General features: G+C 65.8%; 1 protein-coding gene across 1 annotated transcript; it reads right to left on the reverse strand.

The window, feature by feature from the left end:
* Positions 1–2,861: 2,861 nt before the first annotated feature.
* On the reverse strand, positions 2,862–5,903 carry METRN (meteorin, glial cell differentiation regulator). The gene is made up of 4 exons (XM_088523248.1): positions 5,749–5,903; positions 4,082–4,491; positions 3,732–3,791; positions 2,862–3,223 (listed from the first exon to the last, which is right to left on the reverse strand). The coding sequence occupies exons 1-4, from the start codon at positions 5,835–5,837 to the stop codon at positions 2,907–2,909; spliced, it is 876 nt and encodes a 291-aa protein (XP_088379374.1). The 5' UTR covers positions 5,838–5,903; the 3' UTR covers positions 2,862–2,906.
* Positions 5,904–12,172: the final 6,269 nt, after the last annotated feature.

Genomic DNA, 12,172 nt, shown 5'->3' on the forward strand with positions numbered 1-12,172 from the left:
GGAAGAGGGGGGCAGCAAGAGGGAAGAAAAGGGCTCGGGGGGAAGAGGAGGGGGGAATGGCGGGAAGCGGCTCCCGGTGGCCCTTTGTGCGCGGGGCACGCGGCCGGGACGCACGCGGTGCCCTCCAGCATCCGCACGCGGGGCTCTGCAGCCCGCGCGCCCGCTGCATCCGTCCTGGCCGCTGGCCGAGCGGGGAACATGAGCTGGCTCCCGCCTCGCGCTCAGCAAGGGAAACTGAGGCACGGCCCTGGGATGCCTCCATGGGCTCCTCTCCCTCAAGGGAGCCGGTTTTGGGGTGCTCGGCACAGCCAGGCCAATGCTTGGCTGTGCCAGGCCATGCGGCTTCATCCACAAGAAAAGGGCTCCATGGCAAAGGGCACTGGGCTCATTTATCCCAAACCAGCCCCTTCTCCGCTCTGCTCCCTGTGGATGCTGCACCCGTGGGCTCCGTCCCTGCGTCTCGCTCGCCCTGGTTCCTCGCGCTGGCTCCCGCGTGAAGGCGTTCGGCACCGCCACTGCCTTGGCCGTGTCCCAGCCGCCGGAGCAGGCGAGCGGACCGCGGGAAGCGGGGGCGGGAGACCAAATCTGACAAAGGGCAGAGGGCACCGAAAACAACACGAAAAAATCCGCGTCGGAGAAAGAGCAGAGTAACAGCCCTTTCCGCCGCGCCGCAATGATTTGATTTGACCAAATAAACATATTCGAAGAAAAACATTTTACTCTCCGCCTGGCCCCAAACCCACCGGATGTTCTGTGCATTAAATGCAATAACTTAGCCAAGAGGAATGCACGGGATTGAGGTGGGGTCAGCGAAACCATCATTTAGCTGCAGTTTAGCAGGGAGGTTGTGCGGGCGGTGTAATTCCCTTTGTGTGCGCCTCATTTATTGGCTTTCCCTTGTCATTTTGGCCCCCTCCCCGCTTTTCCCCATTCTTTCCCTTCTTTCTGCTTGGCTTGCTCTTTTTCCGCCCCCGAGGCTCCCAGCGCCGGCATCCCGCGCGTTCGCGCCAGCTCTCCGGGACGCTCCGGAGGCACCGCGGCCCCCGCGCGCCATCGCCTCGGCCCCGGCGCCGCAGAGCGCCCGCTCGCCGGCTCTCCCCGCGCTCCCTCGCGCCGACCCAAAATAAATATTGGCCCCGTGTCAGCGGTGCGTAAAACGAGCATGGAGCCGTTCTCAGGGAAAAAAACACGTGCCCTGGATAAAGCGCAGTGAGCAGGCTCGCTGCTGCAAGCCAACAGGCGTGATCTTATCTGAAACAGATAATTTTAGGCTTTTTTTTTAATCAAACCCCCAAACCAGCAGCTTGCTTTGCAAAATGAATGTCTTTACCAGGAGAAACAAATGATGGTCAGAGGGTGCATGAAGTACCTGGTCATCCAGGCTGATTAGGGCAATGCCCTTAGAAGTGCTTTAATAGCAGAAACATAGGAATACAGCAAAGAAAAAAACCTGCAACAGGCCAGCAGCTCTTGTGCAGAGCTCGAGGGGAGTCAGGGAACCCTGAATCTTCCCCCCCGCTTCATAGGATCGATGCCCTTTCCCATTTTCCGGGCAGCGTGTGGGTCACCCCCATCTGCTCGGTGACGGCCGCGATCCGCAGCCTGACCCGCTTCCCCAAACCGCTGCCTCTGCCGGGTGAAACGCGGGGCCCTTCCCCACTGGACTGTGAGGGTTCCCGACTCCGCAGCCGTTTCGGCCAAAGGGATCCCGCAGGGATGTTGGGCCGGAGAGAAAAGCAGGAATTCGTTAAATAAGAGTGGGGGGCTGAGGGATGGGAACCGGCCGCGCGCAGTGCCAAGGGCCGAGTGCCGGGCTGGGAAAATCGCCTTGAGCAGCCCGGCACAATGAGGCCTTGTGGCTCGCGGGTGGTGACGGGAATTAGGCCTGACAGCCCCTCCGATGGCAGCGTCACCCTCCACGGCGCTGCGGCCCCATCGCCGCGACCCCTCCGGGCTGCATCCAAGGAACATCGAACCCAGCGGGAACCCGGGGCACGAAGCGGGGACGCGGGGAGCACTAGACACACTGCTTTCCCATCTTGAATACGTCATTTCGACACCCTCAGAAGGCAAAGACAAGGGTTTCTTTTAACTCATGGAAAAAGGCCCCCGGCACCATGCAGAGGGCAGCAAGAGTTTGTGCCCGTCCCATGGGAATGGCCACGGGATGCACAAACGGCCCGCAGCCGGCAGCCGGGTCACGGGGCTGTGTAGCTCCCGAAAGCTCCTTTCCAGTAGTGTCTCATTTAGGTTCGGCTTATTTTCTTAAAAAATAGTGAAACACGTGCCTTACAAATACAGTTTAGTTTATATATATATAAAAAAAGCAAGTCACAAATTTGGTATCGTTATAACTTTAGTGCACATGTGATGCCCCCACGGTCAGCAACCCCCCCAGCCACCGACTGACACCCGCGGGCACAGCCACGACGTGCCGAGCTCTGCACGTGGCTGGTGGCCACCGCTCGCGCGTCCCCTTCCCCACGACGGGCACCCACCGTCCCCCCTCGCATCCCGGGCACCGCTGCTTCCCCACCGCCAGCCCCTCCGCACCTCGCGCTTCCCCTCTCGCTCCTTCGGCCTCGCTCCTCCTCCTCAGCCTGTCTGCCCCGCTCCTACTTCCCGGGCGGGCTCCTTCTCCGCTCTCTCCTCGTCCCCCTTCCACCGACATGGCCCGTCCTCCCCCGGCCCCGCCGCGCCGAGGCTGAGCCCTCTTCCCAGCCACCTTCCCAGCTTTCCCGCCGCAGACGCGCCGCCGGCCCCTTCCCTTCTCCGCTCCGCCGCGTCCCCCCTCCGCCCTGGGAAAACCCTCTCCCGCCAGACAAGGTTTTCGCAGGGCAGCCCCTGCGCCCCGCGGGCACCTTCCCGGCAGCGCTCCGGGGCGCCGGCTTTCCCGCCGGCCCCGCTCAGTCCGAGGGGAACTCGCAGGGGTTCTGGCGCGCGTGCCGGGCGCCCGCGTAGATGCGCTGGAAGTCCTTGTAGCGGGGCGCGCAGCTGAGCCAGGCCTCGCCGAAGTGCAGCCACCCCGTGAAGAGGAAGGTGCCGGGGCCTGGCTTGACGCCGCAGCGCAGCGGCGTGCGGATGCTGCCCGCCCAGCGGCCCGACTTGCCCAGCGGCTGGAACAGCGGGAACTTCTGCCGGTGGATGCGCGTGGCGCTCACGCTGATCACCGACTCCTGCAGCTCGGCGTCGTTGGAGACGCTGCGGATGCTGCCGTGCACCACTGCGGGCAAAGGGCTGCGGCTCAGCCACGGGGAGGGATGGGGGTGCCGCAACCCCAGCCTGGCAGCAGCTTTGGTGCCCCTGTTGTTCTGGCTGCTGGGGCCAGGGCAGCCGCCACTCCCCAATCCTCCCTGTGCCACTTGGTGATCGGGGCTAACGGAGCATGCAGGGACAACGGGCAACCACCCAACGGAACTCAGCCATATGCCTGGTTACACGGAGGGGCCGGGGCTCTGTTTGTCCCTTGTGGCATGGGGCAGGTGAGGGGCTGGGGATTGCTGCGATGGGCGCGAGCTCCGCTGGGCACCGCGGGTCTCCAGGGGGCCAGGGCATGAAGGAGGGTGCTCGGCCTCTCGGAGCGGCCAGGGAGGTGCCACCCTGGGGCACTGCAGCCCCCCGTGCTCTGAGCTCCCTGCCCTGCAGGCAAGGAGACAGGGGCTCCATCTCTCCCCACTGGAGCTGCTGGAGAGGGAAGAGGGAGAAAGGGCCTCCGAGGAAGCTGGACTCACCAAAGTCACTAGTGCAAATGGCCATCAGGATCTCGGTGTCGTTGCATGGCCGGCACGTCCCTGCAGAGGCCAAGCAGAGTGCGGTCACGGGCAGCCAGTCCCAAAGTGGAGCTGATCCCACTCCCATCACCTCCTCCAAGGGGCCCATTCCTCTCCCCCACTGCAGGGAACGGCCCAGAGGGGGAGACAGGGACCAAGGTGCCTCACCACTCCCATCTCTCCAGAAGAGAGGAAATTTAACCTCATGTTAGAGGTCGGCACCAAGGGTTTCTGGTTGGCCAGTTAAATTTAGGGGCCGAAGCTCCTGTGTCCCCAGGTGGCTTGTCCCTGGCCATCGCCCCCGCACTCACCTTCGCCGCTGGCGCTGCTGGCGGGCAGGGCGCCGCCGCGCAGCTCATAGCGGAAGGCGGCGATGCGGCGGCTGATGTCGCGGTGCGGGGTGGCCTGCAGGAAGAGGGCCACCTTCTCGCGGGGCAGCCAGCTGAAGCAGCGCGCGCGGGGCCGCGGTGGCGCGTCCGCCTCGGCCAGCAGCAGCTCCAGGACGCCGTCTCGCTCCAGGTAGACCTGCGCGCCCCGGAAGGAGCCGGCGGGCTTGATGCAGGCGGTGAGGCGCTTGGCGCTGTCCGGGCCGGTGGGCACCACGGGCAGCCGGGGCGAGAGGCTGAGGCGCAGTGCCCCGGTGGGGTAGAGCCATTCGAGCGAGCCCTCGGCGCAGCGCAGGGACAGCTGCTCCACACTGCCCGCCTCCTGCGACAGGCCGCTGCGGGGACAAGGAGGCCGCGTCAGCCCAGGATGCCCAGCAGGACACCAATCTCCCGGGTACCACACGGAGCAGATGACCAAGCCCAGACGCTGGCTCTGTGTCTGCTGCATGGATGCCAGTCCACCCGGGGACGGGGCCCATGCGTGGGGCCCCTGCATGGGCACCTTTCCCACAGGACTGCCCACGAGGGGTCCCCTCTGCTCCTCTCTCACGAATGCTGAGCACCTGCATTTCCTTGTGGTCACTGTGCCCCTAACTAGTGGGACCTTCACCTGCATGAGAGCTGGGACCCACCTGGCCACAACTCGGAGCCTCAGGGGTGCCCAAAAGAGGGAGAGGGAGACTCAGAGGAATGGGTCGCACTTGCGCAGCACTGCTCTGGGGGGGAGCAGCTTTGTGAGTCCAGGGACAATTCTCATGTCCAGAGCCAGGGCCCCTTCCAGGCACCTTCCCCAGCCAGGGGGCTGCCACCTTCCCTGCAGCCAGGGCACCCAGTGTGACTCTCACTCCCAGCCCCCTCCCTTTGACTGGCTGGAAAAGGGAACTGTGGAAGCAGATCCTGCTGGATGCAGGGAAGATGCGTGCGGTTGATGTCGATTGTGCTAAACACTCCCGTGGCCAGAGTCGGCCTTGGCCGGCTTCTTACTTGCATTGCAAGGGTATTGGCGAGGGGGAAGCACCGAGTTTGGGCCGCTCCGGCCCTTCCCTCCTCAGCACGGGCCAGCGGAGGCAGCGCGGCGGCTGCGCTACCTGTTGCGCGGGACGGAAGCGAGGCCCGGGGTGACCCGCCGTGCTCGGCCCGGCCGCTTTGTCCCGGGATGTCGTGGCCCGACCCGGGCCTGGCCAGGGCGCCCTCCCGACGGGCCCAGCTCTTTGTTCCGGGCGCTGCCGCGGGCGCGGGAGGGTCCGGGCCGCCCCCATCCCCGCCGAGCCCCCATCCCCGCCGCCTCGGGGCGGCCGCGCGGCGGCTCGGGACGCGCGGAGGACGATGCAGGAGGCGGCTCCGCAGAAGGGCGGCGGGCGACCCTAGCGGGGGAGCTCCAGGACCCCCGAAGCGAGGGCAGTTACCGGAGCAGGAGGCGCGGGCGCAGCCGCGGGAGGCGGCGGGCGCGGAGCGCGGCGCTGCTCGGGCACGCGGCGGCTCCGCGCGCACCGGGGGCGCCCGGCGGACGCCGAGCGGGAGCGGGGCCCGGCGAGGCGCACCTGCCGTCGGGCCGCGACGGGTCGGAGGGGAGCGGGGCCCCGGGCGCCTACCTGCCCCTCCAGCTGCACTGATCCGCGGAGTAGCTGCCGAGCGCCGCGCACAGCGCCGCCGCCGCGCTCAGCGCCCACAGCGCCCACATCCCGCCGCTCCGCTGCCTCCCGCCGCACCGGGCGCTCACGCGGCGGCGGCGCAGGGCGGGCCGGGCGCCCCGCGGAGGCGGCGGCGGCGGCGCCCGGGGGCGCGGGGGGCGGCGGCGGCCCCGGCCATCCCCGCAGCTCCGCGCACCGGTCCCGCGCCGCCGCCGCCGCCCCGGGGGGGCGGGACCGGCCCCGCCAATCCGCGCCGCGCCCCGAAACTTTCCGCCAATGGCGGCGGCGCGGGGCGGGACCGGCGGCGTCGCGGGGGCTGCGCGCGGCGCGGCCCCGGGGCCCCCCAGGGGACATGGGGGTCCTGGATGTGGGGCGAGGGCGCCGGGCACCCCAAGGCCGCGGACAATCCGAGGCCACGGGCACCCCTGGGCACGCGTGGGGCCGCATCCCGGTCCGAGCGCTGCCGTCGGCGGCGGGCGCGCTGGAGATCCCCAACCACCCGGGAAAGGCCGCCTTATGCGCCAGTAATGCAGCCTCCGACGGGCACCCAGCCGCGGATTAACCTCCGGGAACGGGCTGTCCTGGACCTGCCGCTCTCGAGTCCATCCCGGTCCATCCGCATCCCTGGAAAGGAGCAGGCGCGGAGCCTGTGCTTCCAGGGCGCGTTCGGAAGCAGCGCCAGCTCCCCTGGCCGATTTCTGCGGGCTGTCGGCAGTGTTTGTCCCATTGGCGCATCCCGGGTGTCCCGCGGGGGCGCTCGGTCTCGGGGATCACCCCAGAGCGCATCCACCTCTGCCCCGCAGCAGAGCTCCCCGCTGCCCCCTCCTTCCCGAGATGCTCCCAGTTATTTCATTTATTTTTTTTCCCCGCAGACACCATTGGGCACGGACCACAGACCCTGCAATTAATTAAGTTTCATCGGGTGACAGCCCGCCAAAATGTTTGAAATAAACAGCACACAATCGGGATGCCACGATACCGGCGGGGGAACAAAGTGCCCGCGCGAGGGTGGAGCAGAATGGGAATGAGGGATTGTAAATCCTGACGAGGAGAGAAAGCAGGAGGGAGGGGGCTGGGGCCGCCCAGGCAGAGGCAAAGCAGGATTCAGAGCCCTCCGGCCATGAAATGACATTGAAAGAAGTCAATCCGCTGGAATCCATGGAAAATGAGGGCCCCGGCGCCTGGCGGAGCCCTGCTCCAGGCCTGGTTTAAGGTGGAGCGGCCAGGGGCGCCTCGGGCAGTCCTGTGTGTGCAGCGAGAACTTGGATGGCAGCGGGAGCAGCTGGAGACGCTGGGAGCCTCCAGCAAGAGAGAGTCCAGGAGGTCCCTGTGTGAGTGGGACGTTCCCAGGTGTGCAGCACAGGGTCGAGCGGAAGCCCATGCAGAGCTACACAGGTGGCTGAGGCCAGCAGGATGCTTCAGGCAGCCATGGCCCAAGCTGTTGCCTCCAGCTCGGGTGCCGTGTCCTCGCAGTGATGCACAAATCCTGCCCTGCTGGCCCATGCCCCGACGAGTCAGCTCTGCTCCTTGATTCACCTGGAAAATCAAGCAGCAAAGGAGAAAATGTCAGTGCCACTGCCACCCGGGGTGGCACGAGACTGTGGAGCCAGCGGGGCTGTGCAGCCCATGCAGCCCAGCTCCCCATGCCCCGCTCTGGGGCTGCCCACGGGAACCCCCCGCTCCACCTTAATGGGCTGCATGTGCAGAGCCTCAGCAGCGCCTCGCAACCCCGCCGGCTGGGGGGCCTGCGGGAGCCGAGGGGGCGCTGGGGCTGCCGGGCTCCTACACCGGCCTCTGCACGCGCCGCCCACGCTGAAACGCTGCCCGCCTGGGACTGCTCGCTGGGCGCTGCTCCCCGAGCTCCATCTTTTTCCCAGCAGACCTGGGCAGCAGCCTCGGCCGGGTTGTTTGGCCAGCAGGGAGCAGGGCTGGAGGGGGTTGCAGGGTGGCCAGGCGCCTGCCCACTCCCTCCCGCGGGTACTCGGCCTGCCCGGGACCTGGGCTCTCCAGTGATACTGGCAACTCTTTTTGCCTCCTGCAGTGCAGGGATGCTCCGGTGCTCCCTCAAGCGGGTCCAAACCGCCAGATTGGCCCAGGGGAGCCCCTCTCCAGATGCATGGCCAAGTGGGATCTTGGCAGGTGGAAACACAGTGGGTACCCTGGATATCAGCACTGCTTGTGCTTCCAGCGCAGCTGGCAACGACTCATGGCATGCCCAGGTGCTCCCTGGATGCAGATGGGGCAGAGCAGGGGTCGATCCCACCTCTCTGTCCTTCTCTGGCCAGGCCAGGACTTCCCATCTGCCTCAGTTTCCCGAAAGTGCTGCCAGGGGCTGGCACGTGCTCCATATGGGAGCCAGGACAGGCACGCACTGGCCGGCGTGGGGGTGAGCGCAGGACTGCGGGGTCACATCAGTGTCTGTGTCACCCTCCGCCAGCCCCGGCATCCATCTGGCAGGTGTCTCCGTGCTTCATCCATCACCTCATCCATCACCGCTGTTGCCACTTTCACCTCGCCCTGACCGGGCTGCGAGCTCAGCCGGGCCACCCCAGCACAAGGAGGGGGGTGGTGGGGGGTGGCCTTGGTGCTGAGTGAGGGGCACTGGGGTGCGAGTGGGGGGCACAGGGGGCGCATGGCACCGAGCCCGGGGCCGCGGCGCCGCCGCTCCATCCCCCTGCCTCGGGCTGGCCGCTGGCAGGGGGGACAGGGGGGTCCAGCCGGGTTCTGCCCGCCCCGCGGCCGCAGCCCCAGCTCGGCGCCCGCCGCGGGCTCGCAGTGCCCCCTTGTGACCGCGGCCCCGGCTGCCTCCGGCCGGGCCGTCCCCTCCCGGTGACCCTCCCGGCTCAGCTCGGCTGCAGCCGGGTGCTCCGGGCTGCCTGGGCCTCTGGCGAGCGCAGCGATGGCGTTGGCCCACGCGTGGTGCCGGCTGGCTCGGCCCGTTCTCCCCGCCAGGCTGCAAATCCTCGGCGGGACTTCGCCTCTCCTGGGAAACCCCACTGGGCTTCTCTTCCCAAGCCCCCATCTCTCTGCTCTAGGCTGGGGTCAGGGAGGTGACACTGCCATGGCCCCCACCCTGGAGGAGGGAAAACCTTACAAGGCCCTGGGATGGGGTAGGGCTCCTCATCTCCCAGATGAGGGAAGCAGAAACCTTCCGGGAAAGGCAAACAGGACTGTCTGCTTTGGAGGGGGCTGGATGTGGGTGTCCTGCAAAGCGGCATCACAGGACTGGAGTCTGACCCCATGGGACAGCCTCAGAGGGGCTGGGAACCTTTTCCCCCAGGGTCCAGTATCCTGGGCCCTCTCCAGCACTCATCCTGCTGGGCTGCATGGGAAGGTTTTCCTGCTGTGCTGAGCATGCCTGCCAAGTGCAGGCTGCATCAGGCACCCACATCATGCTTAAAATATAGCTCTGAAAGCCTCGCTTCACCTCCCAGTCGAACCTCACTCCCAAGCCTGTTTGAGCGGCATCCTGGCCTCCCGCTGCAGTGAGGGTTGCTGGGCTGAGGTGCTTTTCCTGCCCCACTTGCAGGGCTCACACAGAACAGAAGCACTTTAGAGCCTCCTTACTCAAGAACCCCAAAAGTCCAAGAGCCTCCTGTATTGCTTCACCCCCTTCTCATAATCCTGAGCACACGGCCCCTGTGGACAGACACAACCCTGGTAGACACTGGAGAATCTCTCATTCTCCTTCCAAGCGGCTGCCGGGGGGAGCTGACCTCCTCCTAGCAGTGAGAGTGGCCACATGGCTGCATGAGTGGCCTCATGTAGCTGTGTTGAGGTTTCCATGGTGGGGTGAGGAGTTCTGCAGCCGGTCCTGCAGCCAGGGCCTCCATGGTCAAGAGAGATCCCAGCTGGCCAGAGGAGGAGCATCACAGTCAGGGTCCCCTCTGCCCCACAGATCCTGGGGGATTTGAGCCCTGGGAGAGGCCCGAGCCCTGGGGTCATCTGATCATTTGGAGAGTGGATCCAGACAGCTCAGCCCCGAGGGAGTCACAGGAGGGGGCTGAGCCCCGGGTGGGGGGCACAGAGTGATGGAGTCCTGGGTGGGGATCCAAGGGGGCTGAGCCCTAGGGTGGGAACTGAGCCCTGGCTGGGGGATCCTGGGGGCTCAGTCTTGGCTGAGGTTCAAGCCCAGCAGGGTGACTGAGCCCTGGGGAGGTGTCTGAGCCCTATGTGGGGATCATGGCATGGGGCTGTGCCCCAGGGGAGGCCGGGCACCCTCCTCCCGCCAGCACCGGCTGCCACCAAAACAGCGCGCGGCGGCCCCGCGCGTGCATCCTCCCCGGCGGCGCATGGAGCTGCCTATTGATTTGCAGCCCGGCTAAAAATAACTCGCGGCTCCTCATCCCGCGCACTGCAAATCCCCCATCGCTAGGCGACGCGTTGCCCGGAGACGGCCATCACTAGGCGACCGCGGTTGCCGCGGCGACGCTGCTGCCTGCACTGCAGTCCAGCTCCGGCACCACGGTCCAGCTGGACCGGCCCGCGCCACTCCGGTCTGGCGCCTGGTGCCCATGATGGAGCCGGTGGGAGGAGGAGAAGGTGGAGGAGGAGGAGGAGGGAGGCCTTCTCTGCAGCGAGTCCCTTCCTTGTTTCCCCAGTCAGGCATGTGACTGCGAGGCCGGGGTCCTAGCAGAGGCCAATGAGATGCTGGCAGTTTGCATAAAGATGAGCCTCCGAAGGAGCCGCTTCCACAGCCCTCGCTGCTTGCTGGGCTGGACCAGCTCCCTCAGCCTGGAGCCTCCATCAGTGCTGGGCTCTGCACCCTGGGCACTGCCTTCCCGCTCTTGGGGCACCCAGGGAACCACGAGGCCCTGTGCACTGGTGGGATGCAGTGGTCCTGGTCCGGCTGCAGTGCAGCCGGGGAGCAGGGTCTCCTGCAGCTCCAGGCAGAGCTGTGGTGGCTGTAGGCCCCAGGTGGTCAGACCCTCCACGTGTTAGACATGCCAGGATGGTTGCACAGCCCAGGGTGGATGTGCTGGGACAACCAGACACCTTGGAATTGTCAGATACTCCAGGATAGTCACATACACCAGCACCACTCGACATCCCAGGGCAGATAAACATCCCAGGCTGGCTGGGTACCACAGGACAGCCTGGGACAGCTGGACACCACCAGGACAGTAGGGCATCCCAGGGCTGCATCCACCCAGCGCAGAGCTGAGCTGGGGCTGGTAAGAGCTGGGACCAGGCACAAGGGGCAGGCAGTGGAGAGCATTTCTGCACTGGAGCCAGCACCCCTGTGCCACAGGCGCGGGCTGCCCAGGCTGGATGGGGCACCTATGTCCATGCAGGTGCCCTGGGGGGCCCAGCTCAGTGCCCCCTCACAGGGACTGGTGGGGCAGCTTCCCAGCTCCGCACAGGACCGGCTCCAGGTCTGGCTACTCTGACAGCTGCCTCATTTCGGGTGCTCTCCAAGCTTGGCTCTGAGTGCTCATGGCGGAGCTGGTGTCTGCTCCTCAGTGCACCTCCAGGGCTGTGCATAAAGATGACTCATCACTGTATGGTGTCTGATGGGGTCCTGCAACCTGCCCTTGCATGTGGGACACCCTGCCATCTCTCCCAGAACAGGTGTTCTTTCCCCAGCTCCCAGGTGCTCCTTGGCCTCATGTTTCTTGGCTTTCTCTATTTCCATCAGGTGAGCAGAGGCCAAAGCAGAGGCTGCTCCAGAGCATGCAGTCCTGGAGCCTCTTTCCATGCATCTTTGGACCCGGTGCTCTTCTTCCTGCTGGTTCTACTTATCACTTGTCCCCACTCTCATCCCAGGAGGACTTCCTTGGGAGCTATGTGCCATCTCTCAAGGGTTTCACACCAGGCCACATGAGTCAGGCACCCAAGAGGGTCCCGGAGCAGTGGGGTGGTACAAGGGCAGGTCTGCAGGGATGGAGCCTCTGTGGTGGCATTGGGGCATGAGGCCAAGGCTGTCCATGGTGCCCAGGGGTGGGGATACGTGCGATGAGGTGGGTGGCCCTGCCTGCTCAGCCATCTCCTCCCCCCGAACCACCCCACGGGCTGGCAGCAAGAAACCTGACCTGCCTTGTAAATAATGGAGCAGGGAGCGTGGCCGGATCCGGGCAGTTACATCAGCCTCCCCTGGGTCCGGGGAGCAGCCGGGGGGAGCTGGTCTCCACTGGCTCATATAGGACTGTGCAAGGGGAGGGGAGAGGGGCTGGAGGTGTCCACTAACCAGTTCCCTCCAGTTTGCAGAGCAGTGGTAGAGCAGAGCTCCTCACTAGGGGTGTTGAGCATCTGTGAGAGATGCTTACAGATCTGAGAGGAAATAAATGGGGAGAGGGACCTATGGGTGGCAGTGGCAGGGATGGTGCAACTTCCAGCCAGGGGTCCTGCCACCAGCTAAGGCTACCTGGGTGGGAGCTGGCGAATA

Source organism: Tinamus guttatus, unplaced genomic scaffold, assembly GCF_059628265.1.
Source record: "Tinamus guttatus ecotype Peru unplaced genomic scaffold, ASM5962826v1 Tinamus_guttatus_pri_ptg000172l, whole genome shotgun sequence".
NCBI classification, from domain to species: Eukaryota; Metazoa; Chordata; class Aves; order Tinamiformes; family Tinamidae; genus Tinamus; species Tinamus guttatus.

Bases quoted from the DNA above. Each gene is read 5' to 3' on its own strand.
- METRN (XM_088523248.1), bottom strand. From the start codon at position 5,837: ATGTGGGCGCTGTGGGCGCTGAGCGCGGCGGCGGCGCTGTGCGCGGCG. The intron at 3,792-4,081 runs GTGAGTGCGGGG...TGGCCTCTGCAG, and splicing joins CAGCAGCGCCAGCGGCGAAG to GGACGTGCCGGCCATGCAAC. The intron at 3,224-3,731 runs GTGAGTCCAGCT...CTTTGCCCGCAG, and splicing joins CATTTGCACTAGTGACTTTG to TGGTGCACGGCAGCATCCGC.